At 47.2% G+C, this 18,920-nt stretch overlaps 1 protein-coding gene across 3 annotated transcripts in view; it reads left to right on the top strand.

Moving 5' to 3' along the window:
- Positions 1–18,920, top strand: part of LOC110533297 (RIMS-binding protein 2) — a 224,743-nt gene that overhangs the window by 163,251 nt on the left and 42,572 nt on the right. For 2 of the 3 annotated variants that reach the window (XM_090188851.1, XM_090188853.1), the window contains exons 1-4: positions 9,192–10,254; positions 10,962–11,306; positions 15,595–15,735; positions 18,420–18,920. The exon at positions 18,420–18,920 is cut by the window's right edge and continues 357 nt beyond it. In XM_090188851.1, coding sequence (XP_090044977.1) covers positions 9,313–10,254; positions 10,962–11,306; positions 15,595–15,735; positions 18,420–18,920 — 1,929 coding nt within the window. In that variant the 5' untranslated portion in view covers positions 9,192–9,312. Of the gene's footprint in view, positions 1–6,894; positions 7,002–7,229; positions 7,340–7,580; positions 8,466–8,725; positions 8,878–9,191; positions 10,271–10,950; positions 11,307–15,594; positions 15,736–18,419 lie in introns of those variants that run through there. The other variant, XM_090188854.1, reaches the window with a different exon arrangement.

Below are 18,920 nucleotides of genomic sequence, written 5' to 3'. Positions count from 1 at the left end.
CGACCCGACATACACTTCGAAGTGTTGTAGCGCCCAAATGAGTGCTAGTGCTTCCTTTTCAATAACCGAATAGTTCAACTGATAATCGTTAAACTTTTTGGAAAAGAAACTAACAGGCCTCTCAACCCCAGACACATCTGCTTGCAGCAAAACTGCACCTGCCCCCACATGACTAGCATCCACCTGCAAGGTAAATGACAAATCCATGCGAGGAGCAGCCAGCACCGGAGTTGAGGTAAGCAACCTCTTTGCCTCTTCAAAAGCGTGTTGACAACGAGCAGACCAAACGTAAACAGCCTTAGCTTTCAGCATATCGGTCAAGGGAGCGACCACAGTAGAGAAGTTACTACAAAAACTACGGTAATAACCAATCATGCCCAAGAAACGCATCAGTTCCTTTTTAGTAGTTGGTGATGGAAAAGCATCAATAGCCACCACTTTCGCCCGAACAGGACGCACTTCACCCTGCCCAACCACTTTTCCAAGGTATGTAACGGTTGCCTGAGCAAACTCACATTTAGCCAGATTGACTGTGAGGCGAGCCGCAGCCAGACGCTCGAACAAGGCTTGAATACGGGACAGATGTTCTTCCCAAGTATCTGCATATATCACTACATCGTCCAAATAAACAGCGCACCCGGTCAGACCGGCAACAACCCTGTTCATAAGTCGCTGAAAAGTCGCAGGTGCATTACGCAGACCGAAACTCATAACCGAATATGAGTACAGACCAAAGGGTGTAATAAAGGCAGAGATTTCACGTGCCCTAGTCGTCAGTGGCACCTGCCAATAGCCTTTTAACAGGTCAAATTTGCTCACAAACTTAGCTGCACCGACTTGATCAACACAGTCCTCCATCCTAGGAAGAGGAAATGAATCTGGCTTTGTGACACTGTTTACCTTACGGTAGTCCGTACAAAATCGGTTTGTTCCATCCGGTTTACTGACCAAGATACAGGGAGAAGCCCAACTGGAGAAAGAAGGCTCTGCTATCTTACTCTCCAGCATGTACTTGACCTCAGCATCCAGACAACGTAGTTTCTCTGAAGAAACTCTATAGAACCGCTGACGAATGGGGTCAGCATCTCCAATGTCAATATCATGTTCCATTAAGTTTGTACGTGTAGGTGTATCAGAAAACAAACCTGGAAATCTCTGAATCAGACCAACCATCTCTTTCCGCCCATCAACAGGTAGGTGAGTGAGAAGACTGTCTAAGATATCCAGTGTTTCTGAATTTTCCAATCTACCCTGCAATATACAATTGTCAGGACCAGGAACATCTTCCTCCTCATGCACAGATCTAGCATGACAAGAACCCAAGGAAACAACGGTATCAGCCAAAAGAACAGGTTTAGCGTCCTCTGCAGAATCCCACTGTTCAGTCTCAGAGGAACGTGCATAATAGGGTTTTAACAGATTTACATGGCACAGCTGGTGTGCTTTCCTTCGTTCTGGAGTGGCCACTAGATAATTTTGCTCAGTGTACTGGCGCAACACTGTATATGGACCTTGAAACTTGGCTTGAAAAGGAGAACCAACAATTGGCAACAGAGCAAGAACCTGGTCACCCGGACTAAATTGACGAGGCTCAGCTCGGCGATCAAATATGCCCTTCATCCTCTCCTGTGAAGATGATAACTTCTCTTTAGCCATTTCACCAGCGGCATACAGCCGTCTCCGGAAATCACACACATACGATAACAGGGACTGAGGAGGCTCGGGAGACTTCCAGTCATCCTGGAGAACAGATAAAAGTCCACGCACCCTATGTCCAAACACAAGGTCATTTGGACTGAAACCCGTGCTCTCCTGTGAAACCTCCCTAGCGGCTAACAGTAACCAAGGCAACCCCTCCTCCCAATCCTTATCCATCTCAGTACAATAAGCTCTCAATAAAGACTTTAGAGTTTGATGGAAACGTTCCAGTGCTCCTTGACTTTGCGCGTGATAGGCGCTAGACAAATTGTGTTTAATATGGAGCTGTTGAAGAACCTGACTAAACAGATTAGAGGTGAAATTCAATCCTTGATCACTCTGAATGACCTTAGGGATTCCAAACAATGAGAGAAACTGAGTCAAAGCTTTTAACACAGATTTAGTTGTGATAGATCGGAGAGGATAGGCAGCAGGAAACCTAGTGGTCTGACACATCACAGTGAACAGGTAACTGCTACCCTTTTTAGAACGAGGCAGGGGACCCACACAGTCAATAATCAGATACTCAAAAGGTTGGCTGAGTACAGGAATAGGAAACAATGGTACCGGTTTAATAGCTTGATTAGGCTTACCAGTTAATTGACAGGTGTGACAAGTTTTTATAAAATCAGAAACATCCCTCTTTAATCTAGGCCAAAAGAAATGTCTTAAAATGCGATTGTAGGTTTTCCTCACCCCCATATGTCCAGCAACGTCGCTGTGGGAAGTTTCCAACACCAAGTCACGAAGCTTAACTGGTACAACAACCTGACTAATTGCCTCCCCCAGAAAACAACTATCATGAGACACCCACTTTCTCATCAGGACATCCTCTTGGAGAAAATAGCCATGGGCGACATCTCCCAACTGTTCTACAGGCACAATTTGGTCACGCAACTCTTCTAACGTGGGGTCATCCCGTTGCGCATTAATTAAATCTGAGCGGGTTACAGATAACGGAATAACAGGGAAAACAGTGGCATACTTCTTTGTATTATTATCATTAGTCGGCGCAGTGACCAATTCGCCACGGCTCATAGAACGTGTCACTGCACACGCAGAGAACACCTCTGGGAAACTCTGTACACTCTCATCAGGAATCCCAACAAATGACGGCTTAGTGGAAACCACTAGAGATGGAAACACGGCAGGCCATACACGCTCACCAGCCAAGTTATTCCCAAGGATAACGTCGATACCCTCAATAGGCAACGAAGGCCGCACTCCCACAACAACTTCACCTTTCACCAGTCCACAATCCAGCATCAGTTTATGCAATGGAACTGACAGAGTGTTCAAACCTATTCCCCTAATTAGAACACTATTCCCCGAATCAGTCTTAGCAGAAAAGGGTAACACAGATTCCAACACAAATGATTCAGAGGCACCTGTGTCTCTCAGGATCTTCACTGGCACTAGGTCTTTACTTCCTAACATAGACACAAAACCTTTCGTAATAAAAGGTAAATAGTCTGGATCAATCTGGACTTTCACATTCTCCTGGGCCTGAGGAAATGAGTCATGAGTGAACTGATGTGGAAAAGGTGCAGCTAACGCGGTAGGCTTAGATTTAGCGTAAGCACCCTTTGACCTGAGAAGTGGACATTCGTTTTTCCAATGACCTGAACCTTGACAGTAGTGACACTCCTGCCCAAAGTCAGCTTTACTATGGGAGTCAGGCTCAACCTTAGTTGAATAGAACTCTGCCCGTGAACCAAAGTATCTCGGTGAGCGAAGCCCAAATCTATCCGAACGCCCCCACTCTTTCCGAATACGAGGCTCTGCAAAGACACTTTTGTGAGTCAACACATACTCGTCCGCCAAAACCGCAGCTTCAGCGACATTCTTTACTTTCTGTTCGTTAATATACGTGGCAATACGATCTGGAGTTGTGTCCTTAAATTGTTCTAACATAATCAGATCACACAGCCCTTGGAAAGTCACAACTGCAGAGGCGGAACACCAGCGATTAAACTGTAAAGATAATTGTCGCGCAAATTCAACATGAGATTGCTTATCATCCCTTTTTAATGTTCTAAATCGTTGGCGGTAAGCCTCAGGGACCAATTCATAAATCTGTAACACAGCTGTTTTAACTTTATCATAATTGGCACTGTCGTGTACACTAAGAGCTGAATATGCTTCCTGCGCTTTACCAGTCAGCACACACTGCAACATTAAAGTGCGGTCAGAATCAGGCCAACTCCTAGCGTCAGCAACACGCTCAAACAACGAAAAGAATGTCTCGGGATCCCTTTCATTAAACTGAGGCAATAACCGTAAGTTCCCAACAATATCAAATGTCTCTGGGGCACGACCAAAAGAGGAACTACCCCTAGGTAAATCTGGATCACCTTCCCAAAACAAACTCTCCCCTGAGATCTTTCCTTCCCTAACCAACTCTATACGTTCTTGTTGCAACTTGATTTTAGCACGCTCCATATCTTGTTTAAATGCCAATTCCTTTTCATACTTTACACGATCATGCTCTAGCTTCTCACGATCATGCTCTAGCTTCTCACGATTACTTTGCCGATCATGCTCTAGCTGTAACAAAAGCAGTTCTTTCTGCTGTTCAAAAAGAAGACTACTTGGACTAACCGATGGAATGGCCATTGTAACGTTATGGGGAGACGACAAACTCTCAGCAGAGGCTGGCTCAGTGGTAACTTCAAGAATACCACTCTCCATCAGATTGGCCTTCAATATCAACCTAATAGAATTCTTTAGACGTTTATCACTAATCTCAACGTTGTAGTGTTCAGCGACCTTCAACAGCTGTTCTTTAGTACCTAAATCTAACAATTTCTCAGATGGAAAGCGAATGAATTCATCTATATAAGATGCCATAGTTACAACAACAAAACACAAAAAAAAAAAATCTCGCTCTTCCCCTCTGCTGAGCACACCAGACCATAACCCGATAATTGACAATCACCCTGAGCACCACAGAAGAGAGATGAGATACGGAGCTTCCCCAAAACCTACAATAACTCAACCCTAGTCTTCGTGCAGATTTGCAGTGGGAATTTACGCACTGTAGCCCGCTGGCAAGGAAAAACTCCCCAGCATGCTGGTAAATTCCACCAAGCCACGGATGTGCCCCCGAGACAACTGCTCAGTCCACAGACACCACACAAAAATAACAAACATTAACCATGCCCAACATATTCCAAAAATGAAACATGTCGCTAAGCCTATCAGGGGAAAAAAACTATAGCTCCAGGTAGCAAGTTCCACTACCCTACCCAAATCTCCCACTGAGGTACACAGCCGATTACTCACCTCAGACTGATGTCCCAAAAGAAAGTAGAACAAACGTTTCCAGGCTAGGCAGGGCCTGGAAACTAACCATTATGCTCTCTCCAACGCAGCACACAACCCAACCAAAGGCAACCAATACTGGGCCTATTAAACTCAAACACAATATACAAACAAACACGTACTTCCACGGTCTCCCAAACCAACAGTTCAAATATCCCGGACGAGCCCCCACTTGTCATGAACCGGCTCAAAGCCCGTAACAAAGGGAGACAACGTGGAGATAAGGAGTAACAAAAGATATTTATTAACTAAAGCAACTAAGGAAAATATACAATGATGTGTGTAATCAGTAATCAGTAGCGTAAGTGAGTGTTTTGCATGCATGAATGTGATAATGCAGGGTGTTGAAAGGTGCCAAAGCAAACAAACAAAAAGTCAACAAGAACCACAACACAATCTACAAATGTCTGCATGGAGAGAGTCTCCTCCATGAATGGGGAAGGGGTGTATTTATCCTGGGAAACACCTGGGCCCAGGTGTTTCCCATGTAGCTGACGACCCTCTCAACTCCGCCCACCGGCATCCTAATAAGGAAGGAAACAAGAACAAAGACAAAATACGGCAGACAGAGTGGGAGGGTCGTCACACCTGCCTCTCATCTAGTCTCTCTGTAGTGGGTATATGTCCTCCCTCTCATCCAGTATCTCTGTAGTGAGTGTCTATCCTCCCTCTCATCCAGTATCTCTGTAGTGAGTGTCTATCCTCCCTCTCATCCAGTATCTCTGTAGTGAGTGTCTATCCTCCCTCTCATCCAGTCTCTGTAGTGAGTGTCTATCCTCCCTCTCATCCATCCATCCATCCATCCATCCAGCCAGCCAGACACTACCAACAACAGCTGGCTCTCTAAAGCTCATATTTAGTGAGATAATCCCAGTGCTGTGGATTCTGTTTTGGATTATAAAAGGTTGTAGTAGTTGTGTGTGATTATCCTGAAAAGGTTTTTTCCCAGGCAGGGAGCTACAAATACGATGTCTGTTTTCTCATTGTTTACATGTAGTGTATCATTCATACCCTATAACTAGTCATACGACCAGACGACGAACAAACACACTCAACATTTATATCAGTGTGTTTTTATATCAGTGTGTCTATTGGAACCGAATCTGCCCTGGTCAACACGTTTTGCACTATATGGGGAAGTAGTGCACTGTAGTCTGTAGGGAATAGGGTGTTTGTATGTTTGTGTCGGCCTGCAGTATTAGCCAGAGGAAAACATAGGCGGTCATCATTAAGCTGATGCTGGGAGTATTTTGAGAGAAGGTACTGTTTAAGCAGCTTGTTAGTGGCCACTGTCCCAATCCACTGTGAATTGTGCCCAGCTGCCCCACGTTATACATAAATCTCTTTGCAGAATCTCTGATGTAGAGGGAGTAAGTCGATGACAGAAATACAATAATAATCATGCTTGTGGCCTTCTGCTATTCAGGAGGCATTGATCCAGCCAGGGGGTGGGAAGGTTATGACCTCTGATTTTTTATTTTACCTTTATTTAACTAGGCAAGTCAGTTAAGAACAAATTCTTATTTTCAATGACAGTGGGTTAACTGCCTGTTCAGGGGCAGAACGACAGATTTGTCAGCTCGGGGGTTTGAACTTGCAACCTTCCTGTTACTAGTCCAACGCTCTAACCACTAGGCTACCCTGCCGCCCCAGATCAATGTTCCAATACGAAGTATATTTATTTATTTATTTACATTTAGCAAGCGCTTTTATCCAAAGACACTTTACATTCCAGTGAGTGCTATACATTTTTTTCTACATGAATATGTAATATTATCCTGGACAAAACCCTGCGGGAATTTAAATTGGCGGTGTCAAGCTCTCACCCACCAACCAGCACAGAGTACAACATGTTGACTGTCATGTCGTCAGGTTGACACGGCCAGTGAAGTGGAGGAGCTGGACATCGATGTATCCCCAGCGCCTTACACAGCTCTCAGGGGAGCCTCCCAGCTACAGGTGTTCATTGCCAGATACAGGTAAGGACTGGCAGACAGAGCGTCGGCCAAATCAGCAGTATGACCTCACTTTGTTGTTGATTTCTCCTTGTTATTGTTTTGATGCTAGATTTAGTGGCGTTAATTAGTAGAAAGAATGTTTCTTCTTCTTCTTCCTCTTTTTCACAGAGAATCTCGGTATACAACAGTTAACAATAACAATGAGATCAGTTGTGTTTCTGATACTAATACGGCTTTATTTTTCTCCAGCTATAACCCTTACGATGGTCCCAATGATAACCCGGAGGTGGAGCTGCCTCTCACCGCTGGGGAGTACATCTATGTTTATGGCGGTATGGATGACGACGGCTTCTATGAAGGTGGGACTTCTCCAAAACCTTACGTTTTAACACTGAAAGTAAAAAAAATGTACACTGCAATGTTAACACTGATATTTAGATTTTTTTATGTTGAAATGTTAACACTGAAAGTTACAATTTAACACTGAAATGTTAACACTGAAAGTTACAATTTAACACTGAAATGTTAACACTTTCAAAGTTTTTAGTGTCTGAAACAAAACACCAAACGGAAGTCCCCTCTCTCTCTGTCCCACTTCAGGAGAGCTGATGGACGGGCGAAGAGGGCTGGTCCCCTCCAACTTTGTGGAGCGTGTCTCAGACGACGACATGATAAGCGCCCACGTTCCAGAGGGCACAGATATATCCCACAACTCCCTGCTGGACAGCAGCCTGCACAGCGCCAGTCACCAGCACCACCTCTGCCTTGGGGGCCCAGGTACCTCTGAGAGGACAGACCCTACGCCAGCAGCCTCGGTCCCGGTTTCTCTCTCCGTCCCCTCAGGGGAGCAGTTCCCCTCGGATCCATCCCTCCCAGCCCCCCTCACCAACGGCCTGGATCTGGACCTAGAGGTGGGCACTGTGCCTTACCCGCGCAAGCTCACCCTCATCAAGCAGCTGGCCAAGAGCATCATCATCAGCTGGGACGGACCGCTGGTGCCGGCGGGCTGGGGCAACGTGTGGAGCTACAATGTATACGTGGACCAGGAGCTGAAGCTCAACGTGCCCTTCGGCTCCCAGACTAAAGCTGTCCTAGAGAGACTAGACGTCACCCTCAAGGCCTACCGGGTGTCTGTGCAGAGCCTGACGGAGCGCGGCAACTCGGACCAGCTCCGTTGCTCATTACTGGTGGGCAGGGACGTGTGTGTGGCGCCCACCCAGCTCAGAGTCGACCGGGTCACCGCCACCTCGGCCAGCCTGGCCTGGCTGCCGAGCAACAGTAACTATGTGCATGTTGTGTCCTTGAATGAGGAGGAGATGGAACTGGTGAAGGCTGGCAGCTACTCACTGTGCCTCGGTAACCTCACGCCCAGCCTTCAGTACACAGTCAAGGTGGAGGCTCAGCCGCACCAAACCCCCTGGGAGATTCCCCAGGAGAGACGGGAACACAAGACCGCCACCACCACCTTCACCACGTTGGCCGCAGGTACGTGTTGCGAGACAGGGGAGAGAGTTGCTGAAGATCAGAGATACTCAAGTCCAAGTAAGGAGGGCTGAGGAACTGCTGGTTTTATGTTTCTACACGAAAGCTAGTTTGAGTCATGTCAGTGATTTGCCAGAGATTCCACTCAACTGGTGTCCTCGGTCTTTAAAACAGTCCCTGATTAGAGAAGAGGAATGTATTCAGGGGGCTGTTTATGAGCTGAGATTTGCTCGTGGTCTGATGTTTAATCCCTCGTCTCCCAGGCCCCCCAGACGCTCCTCTAGGCGTGCAGCTGGAGCAGGGGCCGTCCCCGGGAATCGCCCTCATCAGCTGGCTGCCTGTCACCATCGATGCTGCTGGGACCTCCAACGGGGTCCGCGTCACCGGATACACAATCTACGCTGACAAGAGAAAGGCGAGAACTGTAGTATTGTGTTTCTTCACTGGACACAGAGCAGCGTGTTTTAGGTTTTGGATGTAAAAGACGACGAAATTATGATGGGAGGGAAATAGTTCTGAAATTAGTTTGAATTGAGTGTGTCTGTCAGGCCAGTGTTTTAGGAGAGGTTCTGGGCTCTAAAGGCCCATTGAGTGTGTCTGTCAGGCCAGTGTTTTAAGAGAGGTTCTGTATTGCTCTCTTTCTCAAGACAGTGGTGTGTGTTTGTGTTCCACAGTATTTGTCGGTGATTCAGCTTCGACTGTAGTGATGTCTTGTCCCACGCTGCTGACCTGTCTATTGTTTGTGTCAGAGGTGTGAGGATAGTGTGTGTCTGTACTGTTGAACCCTCTCTCCTCTCCTGCAATACCCTAGGTGTTGGAGGTGTCATCCCCAACAGCGGGCAGTGCCCTGATGGGCCCGTCTCAGATCCAGTCCCTGATGGCAGCCCACGAGCTCACTGTGCGCACCATGTCTGCCCATGGGGAGTCCATCGACTCTGTGCCAGTCAACGTGCCCGCCAAGTTGTCCAACATCATGACCGGCCAGGCTTCGGCCGCCTCCTGTTCCTCGTCAACCCCCATTCGTCAGTCAACCCCTGTCCACCAGTCGCCACCCTACCAGTCACCCCCCATTCACCAGTCAACCCCTATCTACCAGTCACCCCCCATTCGTCAGTCAACCCCTATCTACCAGTCGCCACCCTACCAGTCACCCCCAGTGCATCAGTCAACTCCTGTTCACCAGTCGCCCCCCTACCAGTCACCCCCAGTGCATCAGTCAACTCCTGTCCACCAGTCTCCCCCCTACCAGTCACCCCCAGTGCATCAGTCAACTCCTGTCCACCAGTCGCCCCCCTACCAGTCACCCCCAGTGCATCAGTCAACTCCTGTCCACCAGTCGCCCCCCTACCAGTCACCCCCAGTGCATCAGTCAACTCCTGTCCACCAGTCGCCCTCCTACCAGTCACCCCCAGTGCATCAGTCAACTCCTGTCCGCCAGTCGCCCCCCTACCTGTCTTCGTCACCACCCGTCCAGCCCCAATCCCCATCTTACGGGAACTCAGCTGCCAAAGTGTCCACGCTGCCCTACGCCACTGCCTCGCCGCCACTAGACGTCGCCCACGCCATGGGCCCTAACGGGGCCCTCCACACAGAGGCCTGCTCCCCACACCCTGCCTCGTACGCGGAGGTCTGGGCTAACCCCTTAGCAAAATCTCCTGTCCCCCCTTGGGCTGCCTTGGCAGTGCTTGAGGCTGTGTCATCTCCAGTAGCACTAAACTATCAGGCCAAGTCACCATCAGTACCGTCAGCCTATCAGGCCATGCTACCATCAGCTTCTCACATCACCACAACGGTATGTACAACACTGCTTAAACACCTGCTCTAGAACTCGTATTAAGAACTCTCATCTAGAACTGTCATATAGAACTCTAAAACTCACCTGCTCTAGAAGTGTCATCTAGAACTCCCCTGATCTAGAACTCTCATATCGAACTCACCTGCTCTAGAACATTCATCTAGAACTCTAGAACTAACCTCTCTAACTAATGCTCATCTAGAACTCTAGGTCTCACCTGCTCTAGAACTCTCATCTAAAACCCTAAAACTCACCTGCTCTAAAATTCTCTAACTCACCTGCTCTAGAACTCTCATCTAGAACTCTAAAATTCACCTGCTCTAGAAGTGTCATCTAGAACTCACCTGCTCTAGAACACTCATCTAGAACTCTAGGTCTTACCTGCTCTAGAATGCTCATCTAGAACTCTAAAACTTACATGCTCCATAACTCTTATTTAGAACTCTAGAACTCACCTACTCTATAACTCTCATCTAGAACTCTAGAACTTACTTGCTCTAGAACATTAATCTAGAACTGACTTGCTCGAGAACACTCATCTAGAACTTACCTGCTCTAGAATGTTCATCTAGAACTCTAGAACTCACCTACTCTAGAACACTCATCTAGAACCTCTAGAACTCACCTGTCGTTATCTAGTCTACATTACTGTAACTATGTTGACTAAGCGTATGTAATACTGTATATCCTTGTCCTCCAACCAGAGCCCACATCTAGGCCCAGCAGCGGCCACGGAGCAGAGAAGAGCAGACACAGATCGCCCCAGAGTTCCCCGTCCTGTCATGTCCATCACAGACTTTCTCCCTGTGGAGGACGACTCCCGTGTCAACCTTTCAACCCCTGAGCCCTACCCCACCCCGCCCAAGGCCCTTGTGCCACCCGCTGGGGACCTCACCAACCCCCTGGACACACAGCCTCTTCGGCCCCCCAGAGCCCCCTCTCCCCTGGAGTCAGAACCAGACTACTCCATGGAGAGGCCGACCACACGCTTGGTGTCCATGGAGGAGTTCCTCAGTCAGGACCAGGACACAGGCTTCAACAGGCAGCAGGTTGGTTAGTTAATTAGTTAATTAGGTAGGTAGGTAGGTAGGTAGGTAGGTAGGTAGGTAGGTAGGTAGGTAGGTAGGTACTGTAGGTAGGTAGCTAGGTAGCTAGGTAGGTATTGTAAGGTAGGTAGGTAGGTACTGTAGGTAGGTAGGTAGGTAGCTAGGTAGGTATTGTAAGGTAGGTAGGTAGGTATTGTAAGGTAGGTAGGTAGGTAGGTAGCTAGGTAGGTAGCTAGGTAGGTAGCTAGGTAGGTAGGTAGGTACTGTAGGTAGGTAGGTAGGTAGCTAGGTAGGTATTGTAAGGTAGGTAGGTAGGTATTGTAAGGTAGGTAGGTAGGTATTGTAAGGTAGGTAGGTAGGTACGGTAGGTAGGTAGGTATGTAGCTAGGTAGGTATTGTAAGGTAGGTAGGTAGGTAGGTAGGTAGGTAGGTAGGTAATGTAGGTAGGTAGGTAGGTAGGTATTGTAAGGTAGGTAGGTAAGGTAGCTAGGTAGGTATTGTAAGGTAGGTAGGTAAGGTAGGTACAGTGCATTTGGAAAGTATTCAGGCCACTTGACAGTTTTTCCTCATTAATCTACACACAATACCCCATAAAGAAAAAGCAAAAAGAGTTCAATCTCGGTTTCATCAGACCAGAAAATCGTGTTTCTCGTGGTCTGAGAGTCTTTATGTGCCTTTTGGAAAACTCCAAGCTGGCTGTCATGTGCCTTTTACTGAGGAGTGGCTTCCATCTGGCCACTCTAACATAAAGGCCTGATTGGTGGAGTGCTGCAGAGATGGTTGTCCTTCTGGAAGGTTATCCCATCTCCACAGAAGAACTCTGGAGCTCTCTCAGAATGACCATCAGGTTCTTGGTCACCTCCCTGACCAAGGCCCTTCTCCCCTGATTGCTCAGTTTGGCCGGGCGGCCAGCTCTAGGAAGAGTCTTGGTGGTTCCAAACTTTTTCCATTTAAGAATGATGGAGATCACTGTGTTCTTGGGGACCTTGAATGCTGCAGACATTTTCTGGTAAACTTCCACAGATCTGTTCCTCGACACAATCCTGTCTCGGAGCTCTACGGACAATTCCTTCAACCTCATGGCTTGGTTTTTGCTCTGACATGCACTGTCAACTGTGGGACCTTATATAGACAGGTGTGTGCCTTTCCAAATCATGTCCAATCAATTGAATTTACCACAGGTGGACTCCAATCATAGTTGTAGAAACATCTCAAGGATGATTGATCAATGGAAACAAGATGCACCTGAGATCAATTTCGAGTGTCATAGCAAAGGGTCTGAATAAGGTATTTCTGTTTTTAATTTGAACAAATTTGCTGAAATTCTAAAAACTGTTTTTGCTTTTTCATTATGAGGTATTGTGTGTAGATTTTATTTGATTGAATCCATTTTTAGAATAAGGCTGTAACATAAATGTGGAAAAAGTCAAAGGGTCTGAATACTTTCCAAATGCACAGTAGTTAGTTCATTAATTAATTAGTTAGTTAGTACTGGCTTCTTTGAATATGTTTCATTACTCCATTGTTGATGTGGTCCCCAAAATATTTTGCATATCAGCAATCAAGTTTTCAAGATAAATCATTTTCAAAATGCAGAAATACAGTCGGTATTATGTTTTACATCATATGATACAAAATGCATAATACCTGGCTGTATTTCTGTATATTGAAAGTTATATACTGTATCTTGAAAACTTGATTGCTGACATGCAAAACATTTAGAGTATTACATCAACAATGAATATAACAAATTACCAAATACCTTTAAATGTCATGGGCAGTTTCCTGGGAAGATACTACAGTGCCTTGCGAAAGTATTCGGCCCCCTTGAACTTTGCGAACTTTTGCCACATTTCAGGCTTCAAACATAAAGATATAAAACTGCATTTTTTTGTGAAGAATCAACAACAAGTGGGACACAATCATGAAGTGGAACGACATTTATTGGATATTTCCAACTTTTTTAACAAATCAAAAACTGAAAAATTGGGCGTGCAAAATTATTCAGCCCCCTTAAGTTAATACTTTGTAGCGCCACCTTTTGCTGCGATTACAGCTGTAAGTTGCTTGGGGTATGTCTCTATCAGTTTTGCACATCGAGAGACTGACATTTTTTCCCATTCCTCCTTGCAAAACAGCTCGAGCTCAGTGAGGTTGGATGGAGAGCATTTGTGAACAGCAGTTTTCAGTTCTTTCCACAGATCCTCGATTGGATTCAGGTCTGGACTTTGACTTGGCTATTCTAACACCTGGATATGTTTATTTTTGAACCATTCCATTGTAGATTTTGCTTTATGTTTTGGATCATTGTCTTGTTGGAAGACAAATCTCCGTCCCAGTCTCAGGTCTTTTGCAGACTCTATCAGGTTTTCTTCCAGAATGGTCCTGTATTTGGCTCCATCCATCTTCCCATCAATTTTAACCATCTTCCCTGTCCCTGCTGAAGAAAAGCAGGCCCAAACCATGATGCTGCCACCACCATGTTTGACAGTGGGTATGGTGTGTTCAGGGTGATGAGCTGTGTTGCTTTTACGCCAAACATAACGTTTTGCATTGTTGCCAAAAAGTTAAATGTTGGTTTCATCTGACCAGAGCACCTTCTTCCACATGTTTGGTGTGTCTCCCAGGTGGCTTGTGGCAAACTTTAAACAACACTTTTTATGGATATCTTTAAGAAATGGCTTTCTTCTTGCCACTCTGCCATAAAGGCCAGATTTGTGCAATATACGACTGATTGTTGTCCTATGGACAGAGTCTCCCACCTCAGCTGTAGATCATGATCATGGGCCTCTTGGCTGCATCTCTGATCAGTCTTCTCCTTGTATGAGCTGAAAGTTTAGAGGGACGGCCAGGTCTTGGTAGATTTGCAGTGGTCTGATACTCCTTCCATTTCAATATTATCGCTTGCACAGTGCTCCTTGGGATGTTTAAAGCTTGGGAAATCTTTTTGTATCCAAATCCGGCTTTAAACTTCTTCACAACAGTATCTCGGAACTGCCTGGTGTGTTCCTTGTTCTTCATGATGCTCTCTGCGCTTTTAACGGACCTCTGAGACTATCACAGTGCAGGTGCATTTATACGGAGACTTGATTACACACAGGTGGATTGTATTTATCATCATTAGTCATTTAGGTCAACATTGGATCATTCAGAGATCCTCACTGAACTTCTGGAGAGAGTTTGCTGCACTGAAAGTAAAGGGGCTGAATAATTTTGCACGCCCAATTTTTCAGTTTTGGATTTGTTAAAAAAGTTTGAAATATCCAATAAATGTCGTTCCACTTCATGATTGTGTCCCACTTGTTGTTGATTCTTCACAAGAAAATACAGTTTTATATCTTTATGTTTGAAGCCTGAAATGTGGCAAAAGGTTGCAAAGTTCAAGGGGGCCGAATACTTTTGCAAGGCACTGTACCTCATAGTAGAATTTAGCGCAAATGTACCTAATAAATTAATGTTTCACTTTTATTGGCAACTACAGTTAATAGCACTAAAATAATATTGACTCTAAATGTAGATTTGTGTATTGGCTAATACATCATTGCTTAATCCATATGCCTGTCCCGTTGCGTATGTTTTATATGAGTTAGGCAAGCAACATCATTGGTTATTCCACGCCGACCTGTAAGTGTGTTGTGCTGTGTGGTTCTGTCCTGTGGTTCAGCGGTATACTGCCGGTCTGTAAGTGTGTTGTGCTGTGTGGTTCTGTCCTGTGGTTCAGCGGTATACTGCCGGTCTGTAAGTGTGTTGTGCTGTGTGGTTCTGTCCTGTGGTTCAGCGGTATACTGCCGGTCTGTAAGTGTGTTGTGCTGTGTGGTTCTGTCCTGTGGTTCAGCGGTATACTGCCGGTCTGTAAGTGTGTTGTGCTGTGTGGTTCTGTCCTGTGGTTCAGCGGTATACTGCCGGTCTGTAAGTGTGTTGTGCTGTGTGGTTCTGTCCTGTGGTTCAGCGGTATACTGCCGGTCTGTAAGTGTGTTGTGCTGTGTGGTTCTGTCCTGTGGTTCAGCGGTATACTGCCGGTCTGTAAGTGTGTTGTGCTGTGTGGTTCTGTCCTGTGGTTCAGCGGTATACTGCCGGTCTGTAAGTGTGTTGTGCTGTGTGGTTCTGTCCTGTGGTTCAGCGGTATACTGCCGGTCTGTAAGTGTGTTGTGCTGTGTGGTTCTGTCCTGTGGTTCAGCGGTATACTGCTGGTCTGTAAGTGTGTTGTGCTGTGTGGTTCTGTCCTGTGGTTCAGCGGTATACTGCCGGTCTGTAAGTGTGTTGTGCTGTGTGGTTCTGTCCTGTGGTTCAGCGGTATACCGCCGGTCTGGTGGAGCCAGAGAGCAGTAGGGGATCTGACCTGTCTGATATCCTGGAGGAAGAGGAGGATGACCTCTACTCTGACCCCCCTGGATCCGCCCTGGCCCGGGGGTACACCACCGGAGCCAACAGGGTAAACAGTCACCACACACACACCGTCACACACACACACACACACACACACACCATCACACACACACACACCATCACACACACACACACCATAACACACACACCATCACACACACACACACCATCACACACACACACACACCATAACACACACACCATCACACACACACACACCATCACACACACACACACACCATAACACACACACACCATAACACACACACCCCATAACACACACACCATAACACACACACCACACACACCATAACACACCACACACACCACACACACACCACACACACCATAACACACACACACACCATAACACACACACACCATAACACACACACCCCATAACACACACACCACACACACCATAACACACCACACACATCACACACACCATAACACACACACACCATAACACACACACCATAACACACACACACCATAACACACAAACCACACACACCATAACACACACACCACACACACCATTATACACACACACCATAACACACACACCATAACACACACACACCATAACATACACACACACCATAACACACACACACACACCATAACACACACACACACCATAACACACACACACCATAACACACACACACCATAACACACACACACACACCATAACACACACACACACACCATAACACACACACACACACCATAACACACAAACCACACACACCATAACACACACACCACACACACCATTATACACACACCACACACACCATAACACACACACACCATAACACACACACACCATGACACACACACACACCATAACACACACACCATAACACACACACCCCATAACACACACACCACACACACCATAACACACCACACACATCACACACACCATAACACCACACACACCATAACACACACACACACCATAAAACACACACACCATAACACACACACATCATAACACACACACACCATAACACACACACACACACACACCATAACACACACACACCATAACACACACACACACCATAACACACACACACCATAACACACACACACACCATAACACACACACACACCATAACACACACACACCATAACACACACACACCATAACACACACACACCATAACACACACACACCATAACACACACACACCATAACACACACACACCATAACACACACACACACCATAACACACACACACACCATAACACACACACCCCATAACACACACACACCATAAGACACACACACCATAACACAGACACACACCATAACACACACACACACCATAACACACACACACACCATAACACACACACCATAACACACACACACCATAACACACACACACCATAACACACACACACCATAACACACACACACACCATAACACACACACACCATAACACACACACACACCATAACACACACACACCATAACACACACACACAATAACACACACACACCATAACACACACACACCATAACACACACACACACCATAACACACACACACCATAACACACACACACAATAACACACACACACCATAACACACACACACCATAACACAGACACCTGATCAGGCTGTGGAGGACAGCCTCTGTTTTGTTTGTTTTTTGTTTTGTTTTTTCTCTTTCACTCTTGAATTCACTCACCGTTTTGATTCATTTTCTTTTCACCCTGTCCTGTCCTGTCCACCACTCCACCCTCACTCTTCACTGTTCCTCCTGTCACCCTGTCCACCACTCCACCCTCACTCTTCACTGTTCCTCCTGTCACCCTGTCCACCACTCCACCCTCACTCTTCACTGTTCCTCCTGTCACCCTGTCCTGTCCACCACTCCACCCTCACTCTTCACTGTTCCTCCTGTCACCCTGTCCTGCCCACCACTCCACCCTTCACTCTTCACTGTTCCTCCTGTCACCCTGTCCACCACTCCACCCTCACTCTTCACTGTTCCTCCTGTCACCCTGTCCACCACTCCACCCTCACTCTTCACTGTTCCTCCTGTCACCCTGTCCTGTCCACCACTCCACCCTCACTCTTCACTGTTCCTCCTGTCACCCTGTCCACCACTCCACCCTCACTCTTCACTGTTCCTCCTGTCACCCTGTCCTGTCCACCACTCCACCCTTCACTCTTCACTGTTCCTCCTGTCACCCTGTCCTGTCCACCACTCCACCCTTCACTCTTCACTGTTCCTCCTGTCACCCTGTCCTGCCCACCACTCCACCCTTCACTCTTCACTGTTCCTCCTGTCACCCTGTCCACCACTCCACCCTCACTCTTCACTGTTCCTCCTGTCACCCTGTCCACCACTCCACCCTCACTCTTCACTGTTCCTCCTGTCACCCTGTCCACCACTCCACCCTCACTCTTCACTGTTCCTCCTGTCACCCTGTCCTGCCCACCACTCCACCCTCACTCTTCACTGTTCCTCCTGTCACCCTGTCCACCACTCCACCCTCACTCTTCACTGTTCCTCCTGTCACCCTGTCCTGCCCACCACTCCACCCTCACTCTTCACTGTTCCTCCTGTCACCCTGTCCTGTCCACCACTCCACCCTCACTCTTCACTGTTCCTTTCTGACCTCCTACCTCATCCAACCTTCGTACCTTCAACCTGTTACACCTCCTCCTCGATGACCCTTGACCCATGACCCCTGTAGCCAGACCAGTGGGAGGTGCCGGACAGTGACGAGGAGATTGTGGAGAAGATCCTGAAGCTTCCTCCTCAGGCCCAGACTCAGGCCTACCACTACCATCAGGGTCATCATCACCACAACGAGCACTTGTTCAGCATCCCAGAGGTGACCGATGAAGAGGATAACAGTGTCGACGAGGACTATAGTCACCGTCGCCACCGCAGGCAGTCCCAAGCCGGGCCCAGCCACCATCCGGAGGATCCCCACTACCACAGCCCCAGACACCAACCCCAGCCCCACCACCACCACCACCACAGCAGCAGACCCGAAGCCAAAGAGCCTTCACCCAGACACAGTGGTGGTGCTGTTTTTCGGGCCCAGAACAGGGTCCACTACACAGACACAGTAGACAGCATCAGCCACCCTGAGGAGGGGCTGCTGGACACCGGGGGCAGTAGAGATGTTTGGGTGCCCCGGGCCACCCAGAAGGCCCACCACGGTGGGGGAGGGAGTAAGGCGGGAACG

Source organism: Oncorhynchus mykiss, chromosome 10 (genome assembly GCF_057628025.1).
Source record: "Oncorhynchus mykiss isolate SJ-2025 chromosome 10, ASM5762802v1, whole genome shotgun sequence".
NCBI classification, from domain to species: Eukaryota; Metazoa; Chordata; class Actinopteri; order Salmoniformes; family Salmonidae; genus Oncorhynchus; species Oncorhynchus mykiss.
This window is presented reverse-complemented; position numbering and strand designations above follow the sequence as displayed.